The 16,377-nt window shown below is 49.6% G+C and overlaps 2 protein-coding genes across 2 annotated transcripts in view; one reads left to right on the top strand and one right to left on the bottom strand.

Moving 5' to 3' along the window:
- LOC125629907 (A.superbus venom factor 1-like) overlaps window positions 1-352 on the bottom strand; it is a 53,557-nt gene extending 53,205 nt beyond the window's left edge. The window contains exon 1 of the mRNA XM_075121536.1: window positions 232-352. Within this exon, the coding sequence (XP_074977637.1) occupies window positions 232-302 (71 nt within the window). The 5' untranslated portion in view covers window positions 303-352. The remainder of the gene's footprint in view (window positions 1-231) is intronic.
- A 7,521-nt stretch (window positions 353-7,873) lies between these two features.
- Window positions 7,874-16,377, top strand: part of LOC125627517 (complement C3) — a 51,316-nt gene continuing 42,812 nt past the window's right edge. The window contains exons 1-6 of the mRNA XM_048831684.2: window positions 7,874-8,154; window positions 11,657-11,849; window positions 12,230-12,392; window positions 14,212-14,282; window positions 14,900-14,994; window positions 16,042-16,124. Coding sequence (XP_048687641.2) covers window positions 8,048-8,154; window positions 11,657-11,849; window positions 12,230-12,392; window positions 14,212-14,282; window positions 14,900-14,994; window positions 16,042-16,124 — 712 coding nt within the window. The 5' untranslated portion in view covers window positions 7,874-8,047. The remainder of the gene's footprint in view (window positions 8,155-11,656; window positions 11,850-12,229; window positions 12,393-14,211; window positions 14,283-14,899; window positions 14,995-16,041; window positions 16,125-16,377) is intronic.

Here is a 16,377-nt window from a genome sequence, read left to right as displayed (position 1 = left end):
AGTTTATTCTTTTAAAAAAAATTCCGTCTTCCAAACCCCAAAATTAGCCTTGGAACTGAGCGAGGAAGAAGAGGCTTGGACCAGGTGAGGAAGAGAATTTCTGCAGCCTGTTCCCACTCCAAACACAGTAGCAGAGAAGAGAGGAAAATTGAGCTTTGTTTCCATTGGGAGCCATTTAACAAATCCTGGTTAATATCCTCATCACCGTGGCAGAAGCGCGGGGGTACTTACAGTTGGCTGTGAGAAACAGCCGGGAAGTAGAAAGCAAACACAGCCACCAGGTAGAGAGCAGAGCCCCCCATGGTGAGGACAGGAGGGTGAGGAGAAGTAGCTCCTCCTGGGCTATTTATCCTCAGAGTTGCCTGTAAGATGAGCCCTTGTGCAAACAGCTGGGCGGGTTAGTCAGTGACCAGGAGGAGCCCAGGAAACGGGAAAAGTTCAGAACAAAAGATGTTTTCTTCACTCCCTTGACACAAGGGTTTAGTTGTCTTTCCAAGGGCTGGAGTTGGAATTAGGGACCTGAGGCTGGGCTTGTGTTTACTCCATGCCAAGGTGCTAGCCACAGATCAGAATGGTGGGGCGCTGATCAATACCACAGTTCAGGCCTAGCATGGAGAATTGGGGCTGGAAGTCAGGACTCCTGGGTTCTGCTCCCAGCTGTGAATGAGGAATAGGTTCAAATGTGTTAAAGCACTCGGGGCTGGGAGTCAGGACGCTTGGGTTATATTCCTGGCTCTGGGAGGGGAGTGGGATCCACTGGGTTACAACGAGGGGGCAAGCTGAGAATCAGGACTCCTGGATTCTCTTCCTGGATCTCCCTTTTGACCCTCTTTTACCTTGGGCAAGTCCTGGGATGTTTCAGTAGGGAAAGCGGTCCCAGTCCTCAAGGGAGCCCCAGAAGGGTGGATCTCTCTGTCTATCCCACTCACTTGGATTGTAAAACCTTTGGGGCAGAAACTGTCTCTTAGGCGAGGACTCCTCTACACTCTATTAGGGAATCTACGCTGCTGATAGCAATGGTGGGAGTGCTAATAAAGAGAGGGCACCAGCATGTTCAACCACCCATCATCTACACCTGCTTTGTATGTTTGCACAGCACGTAGCACAAAGAAGGCCTTTGGGTGCTACTGCCAGGTAACATAAAACTGATCAAAGGAAATAATAATGTGGAATTAGCCTCCAGAACTCATTGCCACATGAGAGGTAATGTCCCCCTGGGCAGGCTATAATTGTCCACAGTAGAGTTTCTTGCACCTGGCTCTGAAATGTCTGGTAATAGCCATGCTTGGCGATGACCCTATGATCTGATCTGGTGTGGCATTTCCTGTGCCCCTGAAAAATACATCCTGGTTAGCATCTTCAAAGCCATGGAGAGGATTCAGACACATTTTAATGGCGGATGGGTATCAAAATCCCTTTGGTTGCTTTGAAGCTCGAAACAGCAATTTGCACAGGCACCGGGTTAACCTATTGCTTTTCGCCTGCAATAACCCTGTAATCCAGTACCTGGCCTTTTAGAGGTTAACCTCCTTGATGAACCAGACCTTCAGATCTCTGGGCCGGATCCTCCACTGGTATGAACCCGCCTAGCCCCACTGAGATCACTCATCTCAGAGTCTGTTTTTCCCTTCCTCTGGGTAAAAGCAAAGCACTGCAAACCAGGGAAGGGTTAATGGGGGAAGGCACCTTATCAGCTGGCTTCCAGTAACAGGTTTCTTTTCCTGGCAGTGGTATTTGGACAGGGCTTCAGTCTGGACAATATCCAAAGACATCCAGTTGCAACATATGTACTTACGGCTAAGCAGCCGACTGGGCTTACCTAACAACGGGTGTCACAAGTCTGAGCGGTAACAATGCCATATGGCTAGCGGGACCAAGGAGGGCTCAGTGGAATGGGAGCGGTGAAAGTAAAAGCAACATGGTGTCATGGCTAAGGCAGTCGCCTGGGACCCAGGAGATCTGAATTCTCTTCCAGGCTTTGCCCCTGACCTGCGGTGTGACCTCTCGCATTGCCTCTGGATGATGAACCTCTGGAACAGAGCCACTGCCCCTTGCTATGTATGACCAGCGCCTAGCATGCTGGGCCCTCGAAGTGCTAATGCTATATGAATAATAAATACAGAGCTGGGCAGATGCTGCCATTATTAGCTACATTTAAAGCCAGACGGCCACATCCTCAGCTGGTGTAAACAACCCTACTTCTATTGACTTCGTTAGAGCAATGCTGGTTTGCAGCAGCCGAGGCCCTGGCCCCAAATCCGGGTGTGAGCCCAATGCGTAAGACTTGAATCTGCTGTAATAATCAGCCTCACCCTTTTTTTACAAGCAAGATTTTAATTTTTCCATCAGGCTGACAGGGGAGCAAGTTGTGTTCGTGGCCTGGTATTATGGTAACTCCAGCTGAGATCAGGGGCCCACTGTCCTAGGCGCTGTACCTACACTCAGCAAGATGCAGTGTCTTCCACAAAGGGTTAATTTATACACTCAGGGTCAGATCACAGGCTGGTCTCGGTGGAGTTACTGTATTGAATGAGTATTGAGTACTGAATGGGAACAGATCCTCAGCTGATGTCAAGCCATTTACCCCGACTCCCGTCAGTGGAATGACACTGACAGAGGCAAAATCTAGTCCAAAACGCACAGATTTTCAAGAGACCATTTGATCATCGAGACTGACCTCCTGCAAAGCACAGGCTATTGTATTTCACACAGTTACCCCTGTACTGAGCCCAATAACCGGTGACTGACTAAAGCATATACCTTCGAGAAAGGTATCCGGTCTTGATTTGGGGGTGAGTATACAATATCTAATCCATAATCCACACACCAGCCTTGCAAATTTATTTTAACAGGTGGGTAAAATGTCATTAGTTGTCCCACTATCAATGGGCAAGTAGATTTTGTGCCGTCATGAATGAATATTTGTTATTATTTGTATCACAGCAGTGCCTAGATGCCCCAGCTGAGATCAGTGCTCCGTTGTGCCAGGCGTTGCACAGAAACTTAGTGAGGGACAGCCCCTGCCCCAGCTGAGATCAGGGCCCCATTGTACCAGGTGCTGCACAGATTCATGATGAGAGACTGTTTACAATCTGAATAAGGAAGACAGACAAAGGCTGGACCGTATCCACTCTGCCAGGCTGTACTATACAATAATTCTCTGACTATTCTAGGACTGGTGGGGGATCAGTGGCCCTGCAATGAAAGGGTTCATCTTGCCCTTTCTGTCCTAACGATGACTTCCCAGCAGTGGAAAGAGGATTATTAAGATAAGAACATAAGAACGGCCATACTGGGTCAGACCAATGGTCCTAGCCCAGTATCCTGTCTTCCGACAGTGGCCAACGCCAGGTGTTTCAAAGGGAATGAACAAAACAGGGCAATTATCACATAATCCATCCCCTGTCGGCCAGTCCCAGCATCTGGCAGTCAGAGGCTTAAGGACCCCCACAGCATGGGGTTGCATCCCTGACCATCTTGGCTAATAGCCATTGATGGATCTATCCTCCATGAACTTATCTAGTTCTCTTTTTGAACCCCGTTATAGTTTTGGCCTTCACAACATCCCCTGCCAATGAGTTCCACAGGTTGACTGCATGATGTGTGCAGGACTTCCTTTTAGTTGTTTTACACCTGCTGCCCATTAATTTCATGGGGTGACCCCCTGGTTCTTGTGTTACGTGAAGGGGTCAATAACACTTCCTTAGTCACTTTCTCCGCGCCAGTCCTGATTCTATACACCTCTGTCATATCCCTCCTTAGTCATCTCTTTCCCAAGATGAAGAGCCCCGGGCTTTTTAATCTCTTCTCATATGGAAGCTTAATCCCTTCATCATTTTTGTTGCCCTTCTCTGTACCTATTCCACTTCTAATACACCTGTTTTGAGATGGGGCGACCAGAGCTGCAAGCAGAATTCAAGGGGTGTATTTCAACTTATGAAATAAAGTATTTGGTTCACTTCAGCGCATACTTCTGAAAGTTCAGGAAGGGAACTCCTGAAAAATGTAATTGGAAGTCAGGGGATTAGGTAGGAGGAGGAGTCCAGTCATTTCCCAAAAGCTATTTCTGGGCCCCATTTCGTAAAGCCTGCACTCAAGTGCGTACTAAATCGCTGCTCTACAACACATCAAAACAATGCTCTCAGTGAGATCGGCGCGATGATGAAAAGTGAAACGTGAAAACACGAAAGCCAAACAGCGCGACGTGGAAAACAGAAATAAACATCAGAACAGTAACTTTAGCCTGAGGCGGCCCCCACGAATTGCAGTTTAAGATCTGCACTTTATACCATTTGCCATAGGGTGATCAAATGACAAGAAGAAAATATGAGGACACATGCGGGGGGGCAGCCACAGGCTCACCAGGGCCGGCTCTCGGTTTTTTGCTGCCCCAAGGAAAAAAAAAATAAAAAAGCCGGCGTGCCACTGAAGCAAAATATCAGAACAAATGGCGTCCCGACCGTACATCGGTCAGGACGCGGGACAAACAAATAAATAACGGGACAGTCCCAATTTTATCGGGACATCTGGTCACCCAAATTTGCCACAAGTTGCTACAGAAAGAACGTGAAAGAAATGCAGTGTGTCCAAGATGTGCGATTTGCAGGATTAACGAGCCACCTTGGCGCTGCTGTGGGAAATATCCAGGGACCGCATGCTTCTAGGCACACTTGCTGAATTTCAGACACAGGCTTCTGGAAAATTCCACCTTTCACACTGAATCATTTCATATTAGATAGATTCAGATGAACATGGCCCTGACCCTCCAGTCTACAGACAACCTGCGCATGTTATTGAACAAACACATGGGTGGACTGTGATCTCGGCTGGCTAAAGAGCTGGGTTCAACACTCGACCGAGGAAGGATTTATTGGGCAACAGGTTCCTGATGCAATTTGCAAACAAGGGGGAACATGAGACGGGGAAACCTATGGGGATTTTCAGTGAAAGGCAGTGCCTTAGTACCAGGGGCTAGAAGCTGCTATTACTGTGCTCACAGGAAAGCTGGAAGAACCCCATTAGCATCGCTGCATGCTGCTGATTTGCATACTAATTTTTTTTCATAGTGGTTTATTGGCATGCCATACCACTGTGTTTAATGGCATGCCCCATTATTTTCAGATCAGATTATTTGCGTGCCAGTTTGCTAGCAGCTGGACGGCCTTACAGTTTACCTGCTGTCTTAGCTGCATCAGCTAGGAAACACACACATTCTTGTGCGTGTCTTGAGAGTGCTTCAGGGAAGTAATGTTGCAAGATTCTCCCTGCACTGTATTTAGCCTCCATGGTTTGGATCCAGCCCTGTAAGGTAGAGAGCGCCCTCCACCTGGTGGGATTACAGCAGGGGGCCTGAGAGCCAAACACAACATCTCCTGCTACTTGGTCTAACCTTAGCAATGAGTAATGAGCAAGCGATTGTCCTGGTTCTGAGGGTCAGCCACCTTAGAGTGACATGACCACACCCGCAATGCCAGTGTATTACATCCTTATTTGAAAGAGTGCAATGGATTGAGAAGGGAATTGACAGCCAGGAGTTCCCCTGATCCTGTCTTTGTGTGGCTAGTGGCTTAATACCTATTGGTAGGAACGTTGGAGCCTGCTTACTCCCCTGTCTTCCTCCCAGGGCAGTGACAGTGTTTGTAAAGGGCACTGAACATGCAAAGTGTCTTCCTTGCTATGTGAGTGAAAAGTAAATGAGGAAACACTCCAAATCAAGAGCCAGGATTAGAACCCAGGAGTCCTGACTCTCATTTCACTATTCTAGCCACTAAACCCCACTTTCCTCCCCAAGCTAGGACAAGAACCCAGGAGTCCTGAGTACCAGTATACACACCACGCTAAACACTAGACCCCACTCTCCTCCCTGTGCTGGCGTTGAACTCTGGAGTCCTGAATACCAGTATACACACCGCGCTAATCACTAGACCGAACTCCCTTGCCAGAGCTGGAACAGAACCCAGGAGTCCTGGTGCGCTGCCTTTTTGCTCTAACCTACCCCACCCCCTACCCATTTAAGATACAGGAGAGTCTTTGTTTTGTTGCTCTTTGACGAGCAACTGCTGAGTTTTCTTTTCCTGGGGTTTCCTAAGAGGCTGGCACGCCCCACACCTCACATCTACAGAGATTACAAGGAAATTCCAACATGTTGCTACACTGGAAGGTACAAGGCACTTCCCCCACTCTCCCCCAGATACCCTCCCATTCCTGAATCCACGTCAGTTCTGGCATTGCCAGTTCCTGTCAAAGCCTCACAATCCTTGATTTCTTCACTGTTTACCCAGGATTGATGGGAAATAGAGGAATTTTTACTCTCAAATGTATTCAGAGATTTCTCCAAATCTGAGGTTCAGCACTTTGGTGAGGAGGATTCTGGGAACCTATGAGCAGATGGCACCCCCAGCCTGTTCCAAACACATTATACACAGCCAATTTCACTCTCTTCCTGGAAGTTGACTTTATTAGCAAACTAATAACCAGATACCAGGCATCCGAGGCCAGCTTCCTTTCCCCAGGGTTGGCTGTTTCTCAGGTTCCCCGGTAGGATCGCTGTGTCCCAGGCCGTGCTGAGAATGGGCTCTGTGGATCCTGAGCCCCTGTGAAACCCAGGCCTTCATAGCTCACACTGGGCACCCCCAAAAACAGAGGCATTCAGAATTAAAGGCTGCTTTTCCTATTTTGGTTCTGAGCATCTTGGCTAATATCACACAGCAAGCCCATGGCAGGAGCAGAACCAGGTGCCCTGCCCCACCCCCTTCTTCTCTAACCATTAAACCATACTCCCATAGCGAGGAGTAGAACCCAGAGCCCTGACCACTCAATCCTCTTCTTAAACCCATAGATCACAGCCCCCTCTTTAAGCTAGAAGTAGAACCCAGGAGTCCTGACCCCCAGTTCCCTTCTCTAACCATTAGATAACCCTACCCTCCCTCAGCTAGCAATAGACCACAGGCCAGTTCTACCCACTTAATCCCACTCTGCCCCCTGGGCACAGATGGGTTTATCTTGGCAGGTATGTTCTCTGTGGATTGTACAGTGAGCACAATCATCCCACCCTGCCTCTGTCCCAGCGTCTCTAAGCCTTGACTCTGCTCCCTCCCCTTCACTGCATTGCCAGGGAACTGGCAGCATGTGCAGGTTGTTCAGGGAGTTGTTGTTCGGCTGAATATCGTTAAAAAGGTTAATTTCCCCTCCACGTGTCTGAAAGTCATTCCGGAAGTGGGGGGGGGGGGCGGGTGTTCCAGATCTCCCAGCAGCGCTCCGGTTCATGGGACGGTCCTACTTTGACACCCCCCCAAACCCCCTCTCCTGGTGGAGTGAACATTTCCTGCATTCTTGGTTGCCCAGAGGGGAGGGTCTAAAGGGGCCATTTGCCTTGGGCCCCCAGTTTGAGGGGGGCCCCAAACTCTGTGGCACGGCGACCTGGTGCATGGGTTTGCAGTGCTGCTCAGGTTTGGCCTGCCCGCCCCACGACGCCACCTACGGAGGGGCGGGCGAGCCAAACGTGAGTGGCATTGTGAGCCCCGGTGCTAGGCTGCAACACCACTCACATTTGGCCCATCCGCCTCCGTCCAAAGAGGGCGAGTGGGCCAAAAACCCGAGTGGCGCGGCGTCCTGCTTTAGCCACCTGAAATGTTGGGGGGGGGGGGAGAGTTCTCTGTGCAATACCTAGATAAAACGCGCACACGTTACCAAACCACAGGCACAAGTAGGCAGCGGAATAGACCACAGAGCTGAAATTGCCCATCCTGCCAATAGAGGGCCTTACCTCCTAGATTAGGGATGGAGGCACTTTGCCAAGAGACGTCCTGTACCCCGGCTATAAATAGAGACCATCAATCCATTGGTCTATTACCTTCCCCCAGCATGAAATTCACTAAGATCATCCTCTTAAAGTAGCCTCTTCTGCTTCCTGACTGAGCGGCAGGGACGCTAACCCCCCTGTATTGAGATCAAGTCAGTGCTGGGGATCCGGGAGCTTCTGCAATTATATATTGACCACTGCCCAGGGGTTAGCTCGCAACAGAAGAGGCATCCGAACAAAAAGCAGATGTTTCTGGGAGAAGTGGCGTCTTCTGGTGCCATGGGAGGATCTGCTGTCTACCTGCTGGCTGTGTTTGCATTCAGCTTATCAGCCGTGTCTCACAGCCAGCCGCTGTAAGTAACCCCGGGATTCTAAAGCAACGATCAGTGGAGATCAAAGTGTATGTGTGGGAATGGGGCATTTCCCTGAAGAGACCCTGGCCAAGATTCGCAATAGGGAGTTGGGGTGGGCTGCAGTTTTTAAGCGCCCAACTTGATGCGCTTTGGAGGCCTGATTTTCAGAAGGGTGGGTGCTCTAAATCCCAAGATCCCTTATAAAGGTGCTGAAAACTCAAGGGCCCCAAATGACTAGTCGCTGCTAAAAAGCCTTCAAAAGACAAGTCAGGCCCCCAAAATCCTGGGATTGGCTGGACACTCGCAAGATTTTTATAAAAACAACAAACTGGGGGTTCTTATTTATCTTTGGGTTTCTGAGCCTTTTAGAGTCATGCTCAGGCCATGTTTTCAAGCTTTCGTCCCCGATCAGCAGTGCTAGAAACTTGCATTTGATGTCAACGAAAACCGAGATCCTCACACAGTCGCAGCCCTCCGGGAAGCTGGAGCTTCAAGGCAAACACCAAATCTTGCGAGACTTGCAGTAAACTCATGAGAGTTGGCAACACTGGCCACATGCTCTCAGTTTTGACTCTGCATGTGGTATCAGGCTTGTGGGTGGCTGGCCTGTGAAGGGCTACAGGCCTGGGGCCAACCAACCCTAATTGCTAAGGTGGCTCAGCTGAGCAGGGGTCAGCTGATTTCCCTCTAAAGAGCTGAGAGCAGCAGGAATGTGCAGAGCGGGAAATTTCTAGGGAAATGGGGCCTTTTATTCTATGTAATGTTAATCCTATTTCAGTGGGATCAGCTCTGTCAGCTACAGTCTCAAGTTCAATAGAGAAAAGGAGGACTTGTGGCACCTTAGAGACTAACCAATTTATTTGAGCCTAAGCTTTCATGAGCTACAGCTCACTTCATATCCGATGAAGTGAGCTGTAGCTCACGAAAGCTCATGCTCAAATAAATTGGTTAGTTTCTAAGGCGCCACAAGTCCTCCTTTTCTTTTTGCAAATACAGACTAACACGGCTGTTACTCTGAAAAAAGTTCAACAGAGAGTTATCTCTGTTTGTTCTGGATCTAGAGTTCATAGGAACACATGAAACACCGACAATTACAAGAGCGTCTGCCTTTTAGTAGGTTTCAGAGTAACAGCCGTGTTAGTCTGTATTCGCAAAAAGAAAAGGAGGACTTGTGGCACCTTCGAGACTAACCAATTTATTTGAGCATGAGCTTTCGTGAGCTACAGCTCACTTCATCGGATGCATACCGTGGAAACTGCAGCAGAGTGCTGCCTTTTAGTAGTTTTATTAAAATCACCAGCAAAGTGATAAATGTCACAGCATATACAATTCCTAGAGATAAGTACCATGGACCACTTATACCTACCGACATACCCACATGCTCCTAGATGGTGTTAGTCTGTTGGCCCGCTCATGGGTTGATCGATACAGGATTGGTTCCTGTGGGAGTTTCCCACAGGAAGCTCAATTTTCCTGCTCTGGGCACCCCCAACCCACTCTTTCTTATTTATCTGTGTCTCCTGGAAACACAAGGGACCCCGAATTCTATAGGCCATGTAGGTTCTCATTAACGTTGGCGTACCATCTTTATCTTGCGGTTAAGGCACGTGTTAGAGACACTATCTGTTGTTACAGCATTTTATTATTTAAATTTAAGACCTTATACTTTTGGAATATTACCAGTTGGTACCTCTTTCCCGTAAGTTTTCGCGTTATTTCTCGGTCATGGTCTTGCGCCATCATTTCTTGTCTCCAATGTCTAAAATAGCTAAGCTAAAGTTTTGCAGGCCTCAGTCTACAGGTTCTTGAGTTTCAGCTTGTCTTACTCATGTCTACTACTTCGTTCCCCTAAATACTGATCAATCTTATACTTTTATAATCCTACAAATCAACTCCGGTGAACATACAATGAATATATGTAATATAACACATTGATTAATGATAACATCACACAATAAATGGATACTAAACTAAAATCATTGACTGCAGAGACTAGCACAGAGGCTGTAGGGTGACTAGACTCCAGTGCAGCCAGCTGGGACGTGGAGAGTGGGACAACAGGCAGGAAAAGTCTGGGGGTGACCTGATAAAGAGGTGCGCATGGATGCACTTGAGGAAGGACTGGCAAACTTTATTTTGAAATATTTGTTCATTGAATAAACCCAAACCTGGAATGGGCTGTGAAAGGGCTTGTGAGTTTTTGCAGAAGCCCCTCGAAAGCGGGAAACTGAGGCAGGGGGCTGCCTGCTGGACTGGCTTGAGGCCATGAGGGGATGCGTGGGAGGAGGCCGCCCCACAACAGGGCTGTTGCAATGGGACAGTTCTAAGCACTGAATGTTTGCAAGGGGGAAAGAAGGTGGCCAGAGTTTTGAGTCACCGGGCTGGGTTAGGGCACCAGCTGCCCCAAATTTACCCCTGAAATTGACAAGAAATTCAAAGTCAAAGCTGAAGCCAAGGTAAACATCCCTAATACTCAGTTCCTGATCCTGCAAACACTCATGTGCTTAACTTTCCAACTCTGACCCGTCCCTCTCCCAGGCTCAGATTGCTCTCCGGGGCAGGGACTGTCTCTTTGTCGTACAGGTGTACAGAACCTACAACCTGATACCTTCCATTTTTGATCAGGGCCTCTAGGTGCTCCTGTGATACACACAATAAATAATCAGACTGTACGATCTTTGGGGCAGGGACTTTTTGTTTTTTGTTCATACAGCACCTAGCACAATGAAGGGAGGCAGCTCCTATGTACCACTGTAATATACCTATTAAATAATCTGAACTTGCAGATTGCTCCACTGTGACGAGGGCTTCTCCCACTGGAAAAAAAGAAAGAAGATACATTGCAGCCCCTTTCTTGCCTGTGAATATAATTAAAAGAAGCTCTGAAAAACAGGCTAGACATAAAAATAGAGACACAAAGAATGAGAAAGAAAAGCAAAACATATAGGCCAAAAAAAATTATAAAAACACAAGAGGTGCAAGTTGTCTGATTTATTTGCATAATCAAGGCAGGAGACAAAGGTCTTCTCTGTTCTGCTTCTGCGTGTGGGAAGCTATGTCCATATATGTGTGATGTTTATTGGTTGAAACAGGGAACTAGGGGTCAGGACTCCTGAGTTCTATTCTCAGAACAGGGAGGGAATATTGTCCAGCGTTTAGAGCAGAGAACCCAGAAGTCCTAGCTCCTAGCCCAATTCTCAGAACAGCGAGGGAATATTTTCCAGAATTTAGAGCACAAAGACCAGGAGTCAAGACTCCTGGGCTCTACCACTCCTAATTCTATTACTACCCTGTTGTGGGTGAGTCACATGAGCATTTTGTGCCTCAGTTTACCCACCTGGCAGGGTCTGGGGTCAGGGTCTTGGCTGCTCCCCAACCACCAGGCTCCAGCTGCTTACCTTCTGATGGCGGCAAAGATCACTGCTCAAGGTAGCCCAAGCCAGGTGCAAGGTGCTGGAGTTTGGCTGACTCTGCTCTACCATCTCATCTCTTCCCTTACCAGATGCACGCTGATCACTCCAAGTGTCCTGCGCGTGGACAGCGAAGAGATGGTCATTGTGGAAGCTCATGGCCACAGTAGCCCGATCGAGGCGAGGATCACCGTGTATGACTTCCCACAGAGGAAGAGTGCCTTGGTTTCGACCACAGTCAGCCTGAACCCTGGGAACGGCATGATGAATTCTGCCAAAATAAAGGTGGGGCTAGTGGGAGGCTATGCTTATCTGGGCGGGAAACCCTGACCTCTGTCTTATAAGATGGTAAATCAGAAGAGAACTGGATGGTTTGAGGGACAGGTCATGGCATACCAAGCCTTTCCCCCTTAATACTGGGGGGAACCTTTTCCAAAGCACCTAAGTGACTTAGGTGAGGGGAAGGACAGATTGGCTCATGGCTCAGACTGCTCAAGGTAGTCCAAGCCAAAGGCAACCCAGGTGCGGAGAGATGGAGTCTCTGTAAGGGCACTGGTATAAGTCATTGAGTACAGCAGTGACTTCCCAGTTCTACCAATGGCTTTAAAATCTGAGAGTTAGGGTCGTAATGAAAGATCTTCTCCCATGATATAACGATGCTCCAGGTTCCTGCTCAGCTACTGCCAAAGGATGCCCAGAAGAAGCAATATGTCTACATCGAAGCCAAGAGCAGCCTGTTCACCTTAGAGAAGGTGGTTCTGCTTTCACTCCACAGCGGCTACATCTTCATCCAGACAGATAAGACCATCTACACACCTGGGTCTACAGGTCAGTCCCTGGCTGGGGCTTTGCTTCTACCTTTTGTGTCAGCGTCTAAACACATGGGTTAACATTTTCAGAAGTGGCTGCTAATTCTGAGCACCTCCCTTTACTGGGTTACTACTCCTCCCCAAATCCCTCCGCAAGGGCCTCCTTTTTAGTGGGGCTGAATTCAGTGAGGCGGCGTGGGTGAAGAATGTAGCACAAAAAGCCACTTTCAATGCACAACAAGAAGCCAGAGGAACTATGCTACATATTCTGGAGAGTCGTCTTGTCTATGAACTAACCATATTCATATATACAGACATCTCTCATTTAGAGAGGACTCCCGTAACAGCACGTAGCATGTGAACGAAGACAGAAATCGGCCCTTAGAATTGTAGCGCCAAATCAACGCGTTTAAGATGGTTTTGTCAGACTAAGGCACCCACGTTTTTTAACCATTGGAAGTGGTAGATTCTCCATCTCTTGATGTCCTCAGATCGGATTACCATACTGCAAGTTCCCAAACGCAGGACACTGCCGGGGGGAAGAGCGAGCTGGAGGGGGAGGGGAATATTGCAGCCGTCGCTCTCCGGCTGCCCACCCCTGAAGGTGGCACAGAAGTAAGTGGGGCGATACCGTACCAGGCCACCCTTACTTCTGTGCTGCTTCTGGTGCTGCCTTCGTAGCTGGGCGCCCGGCCAGCAGCTGCTGGTGCTGAAAAGGTTCTAACAATCTGGAGCCGAGGGACTCCGGGTCCTCCAGTCCCCGCGCCCCCTTCCCTGTCCAGGTCAAGTGTTCTCTGTCAACCTCTCGAAAAACACCCAGTTGCACGGGCTCCGCAGCGTTAGCACTGAGCAATGGTAAATGTGAAGGGGTGGGGGTCGTGTTGTGAAACTCTGGACTAGGCAATGACAGGGGTCCCTTCTAGCCTTAACATCGAATAGATGTCGATGCTCTGGAACTGCTCCCTACGAAGCTGGTCAGGACTCTGGGGCAGTCGCCTTCCTGTGAGCAGCCTGTCTTCAGGGCACAAAGCTCACACAGCTTCCACCTTCCTGGGTCTGACCTCGGAGCATTCAGCATCCTCTGCCCCCCCGTGCGCTTCCCCCAGCGAGTCCGCTCAGGCGGGGTCCTGGGGAAGCCAGAGGGTCCTGCCCCCCAACTCCGCAATCAGACGGGACTCTCAGCCAGCCAGTAAAACAAAGGTTTATTAGATGCCAGGAACATGGTCTAAACAGAGCCTGTAAGTGCAGAGAACCGGACCCCTCAGCTGGGTCCATTTTGGGGGGCAGTGAGCCAGACAACCACGTCTGCCCTTCACTCCATGTCTCCAGCCAGCCCCAAACTGAAACTCCATCCAGCCCCTCCTCTTCTGCGCTTTGTCCCTTAACTGGGCCAGGAGGTCACCTGATCCCTTTGTTCTCCAACCCTTTAGCTCTCACCTTGCAGGGGGGAAGGGCCAGGCCATCCGTGGCCAGGAAACAGGGTGTCGGCCATTCTCTGTGTCCAGACCCCTGCACACCGCTGCCCTCTAGGGCTCTGCAGTGATCATACACCCTTACCCTACCCCCTAGATACTTAAGAACTGCATAAGGGAAACTGAGGCACCCCCACACTATTCAGAGGAAACATTAAGAACAGTCCCACTTCGTCACAACTGAGCAATGGTAAATGTAATGGGGTGGGGGTCGTGTTGTGAAACTCTGGACTAGGCAATGACAGTTGGTCCCTTCTAGCCTTAACATCGAATAGATGTCGATGCTAGTTCCTGGGCTAGGTCCCATTATTGCCCCAATTGCCCCTGCCTGTGCCGACTGACTGCCCCATCTTTCTCTTTCGGTAGTGAGGTACCGGCTTTTCACTGTGGGTCACATGTTGGACCCCATCTTCAAGGTGGTATCTGTGGAGCTCATGGTAAGATGTTTTCTATTTACCCAGCTTTCCTCCTCTGCGGATCTCTCTGCTTCACTTCCTTTCATGGACTAGCAAGCCTAGAGGCCAGGAGGTTGCGCTAACTGCTTGTCACGGGTGGCAGGCCCTTTAAGGGGCGTTAGATCCAGTCCTGCCTGTGACTAACCAGCTGTCTCCCAGCTGATGCCCAGCCCCTGAGGCTCTGGATCTGGTGATAGCTTGTCGGTCTTCTGGTCCAATAGAAGCCAGCAAGTAGCTCAGTTGAGAGGGAGGACTCTGGGCTGCAACAGGAGACCCTGGATCAGAGAAGGGACCCAGAACCGGGCTCGCTGCATCCCAGTGAGGTGAAAAACCAGGCTGAGGGTAGCTGCTGTAGGAGCAGTGGGAGAGGACAGGTACCTGTTCTGGTTGGCATTGAACTGTGGATGAAACGTAAATGTGTCCCTGGGAAAAGGGACCGAAATACCCGGGCTGGAGGGAGCTTCCTGGATGTAGCTGGCTGGTGAGTTGGCCTGGTCCGTGACTGGGGCTCCTAGGCACTACAGTAATACACCTAATAAATAATGTACAGCGCCTTGCACGGTGGTTTCAGACTGATTCTTTCTGGTGCTTGGTTTCAGAATCCGGATGGGATTATTGTAGAGAAGAACATGGTGTCCTCGATGGACCAAGGTGGCATCATCTCCAGGAGCTACAAGATCCCTGATATCGTGAAGTAAGCTGTAACAGTCGGGGGAAGGTGGTTATAATAGGATCTTCGTATACTTCCTGAGCTACAAGGACCAGCTTTCTTAGCCAAGGCTGTAGCAGGCACCTCAATCTCTGCATGAGCCCTCACCACCACTAGAAGGGGACAGAGTACCACACAGAGTGGGCGTGGCTTAGACACTAAGTGGGAGTGGCTTCCGCACATCCGCGTTCCAATGTGTTTTTGTTGCACTTTGCCACCATATTTTCTGTACAATAATCACCCATTTTTTACTTCTGTTTCCAAAGGGTTTGTTTTTTTTAATGTTGCAGGTTCCAGTTAATGAAAGCATGCCTCTATCTATTTACTTGTCAGCTTCCCCCATCCCTAGGATACCTGACTGCATTATGATAGTCTCACAACACCCCAGGGAGGTGTCAAAATATTAGTATTCCCATTTTGCAGATGGGAAAACTGAGGCTCAGAGAGATTTAAGGTTCAGATTTTTCAAGCGCTTAGTACTCATCTGCTCCTAGTATGGCCAGATTTGTATCAAAAGAGCCCAGGACAAGTTGTGCCTAAATGGGAGCTGAGCTTGAGCTCTGCTGGAAAATCTGTCCCTCGGGAACTTGTCCAAGGTCACACATGGTGTCTGTGGCAGGGCTGGGTGTGGGACCCAAAGCCCCCACTGCTCTAACACCCTGGACCCCACTCCTCTCCCAGAGCTGGGACTAGAACCCAGCTGTACTGATTTCCAGCCCCCACCTCTCTAACCACTAGACCCCACTCCCCTCCCCAAACCGGGATAGAACCCAGGCATCCTAGCTCCCAGCCCCCCTGCTCTAACCCACTCAACCACACTCCTCTGCCAGAGCTGAAAACATAATGAAGGAGCCCTGACTCCCAGCCCCCTGCTCTCACCACTGTACCCCATTCCCCTCCCAGAATAGAAAACAGAATGCCAATCTCCTGAGTCCCAGCCCAGTGCTTTAGCTCCACTAGCATACCACACCAGCCTGACTGAGCTAGATAGATCCTGCTCCCCACCGCATGGTCTGGGCTTGTGTCTTGCAGCAGCGGAGTGTGGAAGATTGTCTCCAAGTACGAGCATGCCTCTCAGGAGGCCTTCACCGCCGAGTTTGAAGTCAAGGAATACGGTACCTGCCCTGCCCCTAACAGGAGGGTGTTTCCTTATCGCAGCTGAATGGCTGGCTGGTTTCGGGATCCAGGAAGAATTTCTATCCCTTCCACTCCCACCTCCCGGGCACAGTGGGAAGAACTTTGGGGAGGCCCTTTTCGATGAGGGTCCGTGTGACAGTGGAACCTCTTAGGGCACTGAGCAGAGGGGGTGTTGTGGTCCAGTCCTACAGGGTGAGCAGGGACAGGAGCCCGAAGATTGCCTGAGTTTTG

The sequence above is a fragment of the Caretta caretta genome, chromosome 20 (genome assembly GCF_965140235.1).
Source record: "Caretta caretta isolate rCarCar2 chromosome 20, rCarCar1.hap1, whole genome shotgun sequence".
NCBI lineage: Eukaryota > Metazoa > Chordata > Testudines > Cheloniidae > Caretta > Caretta caretta.
This window is presented reverse-complemented; position numbering and strand designations above follow the sequence as displayed.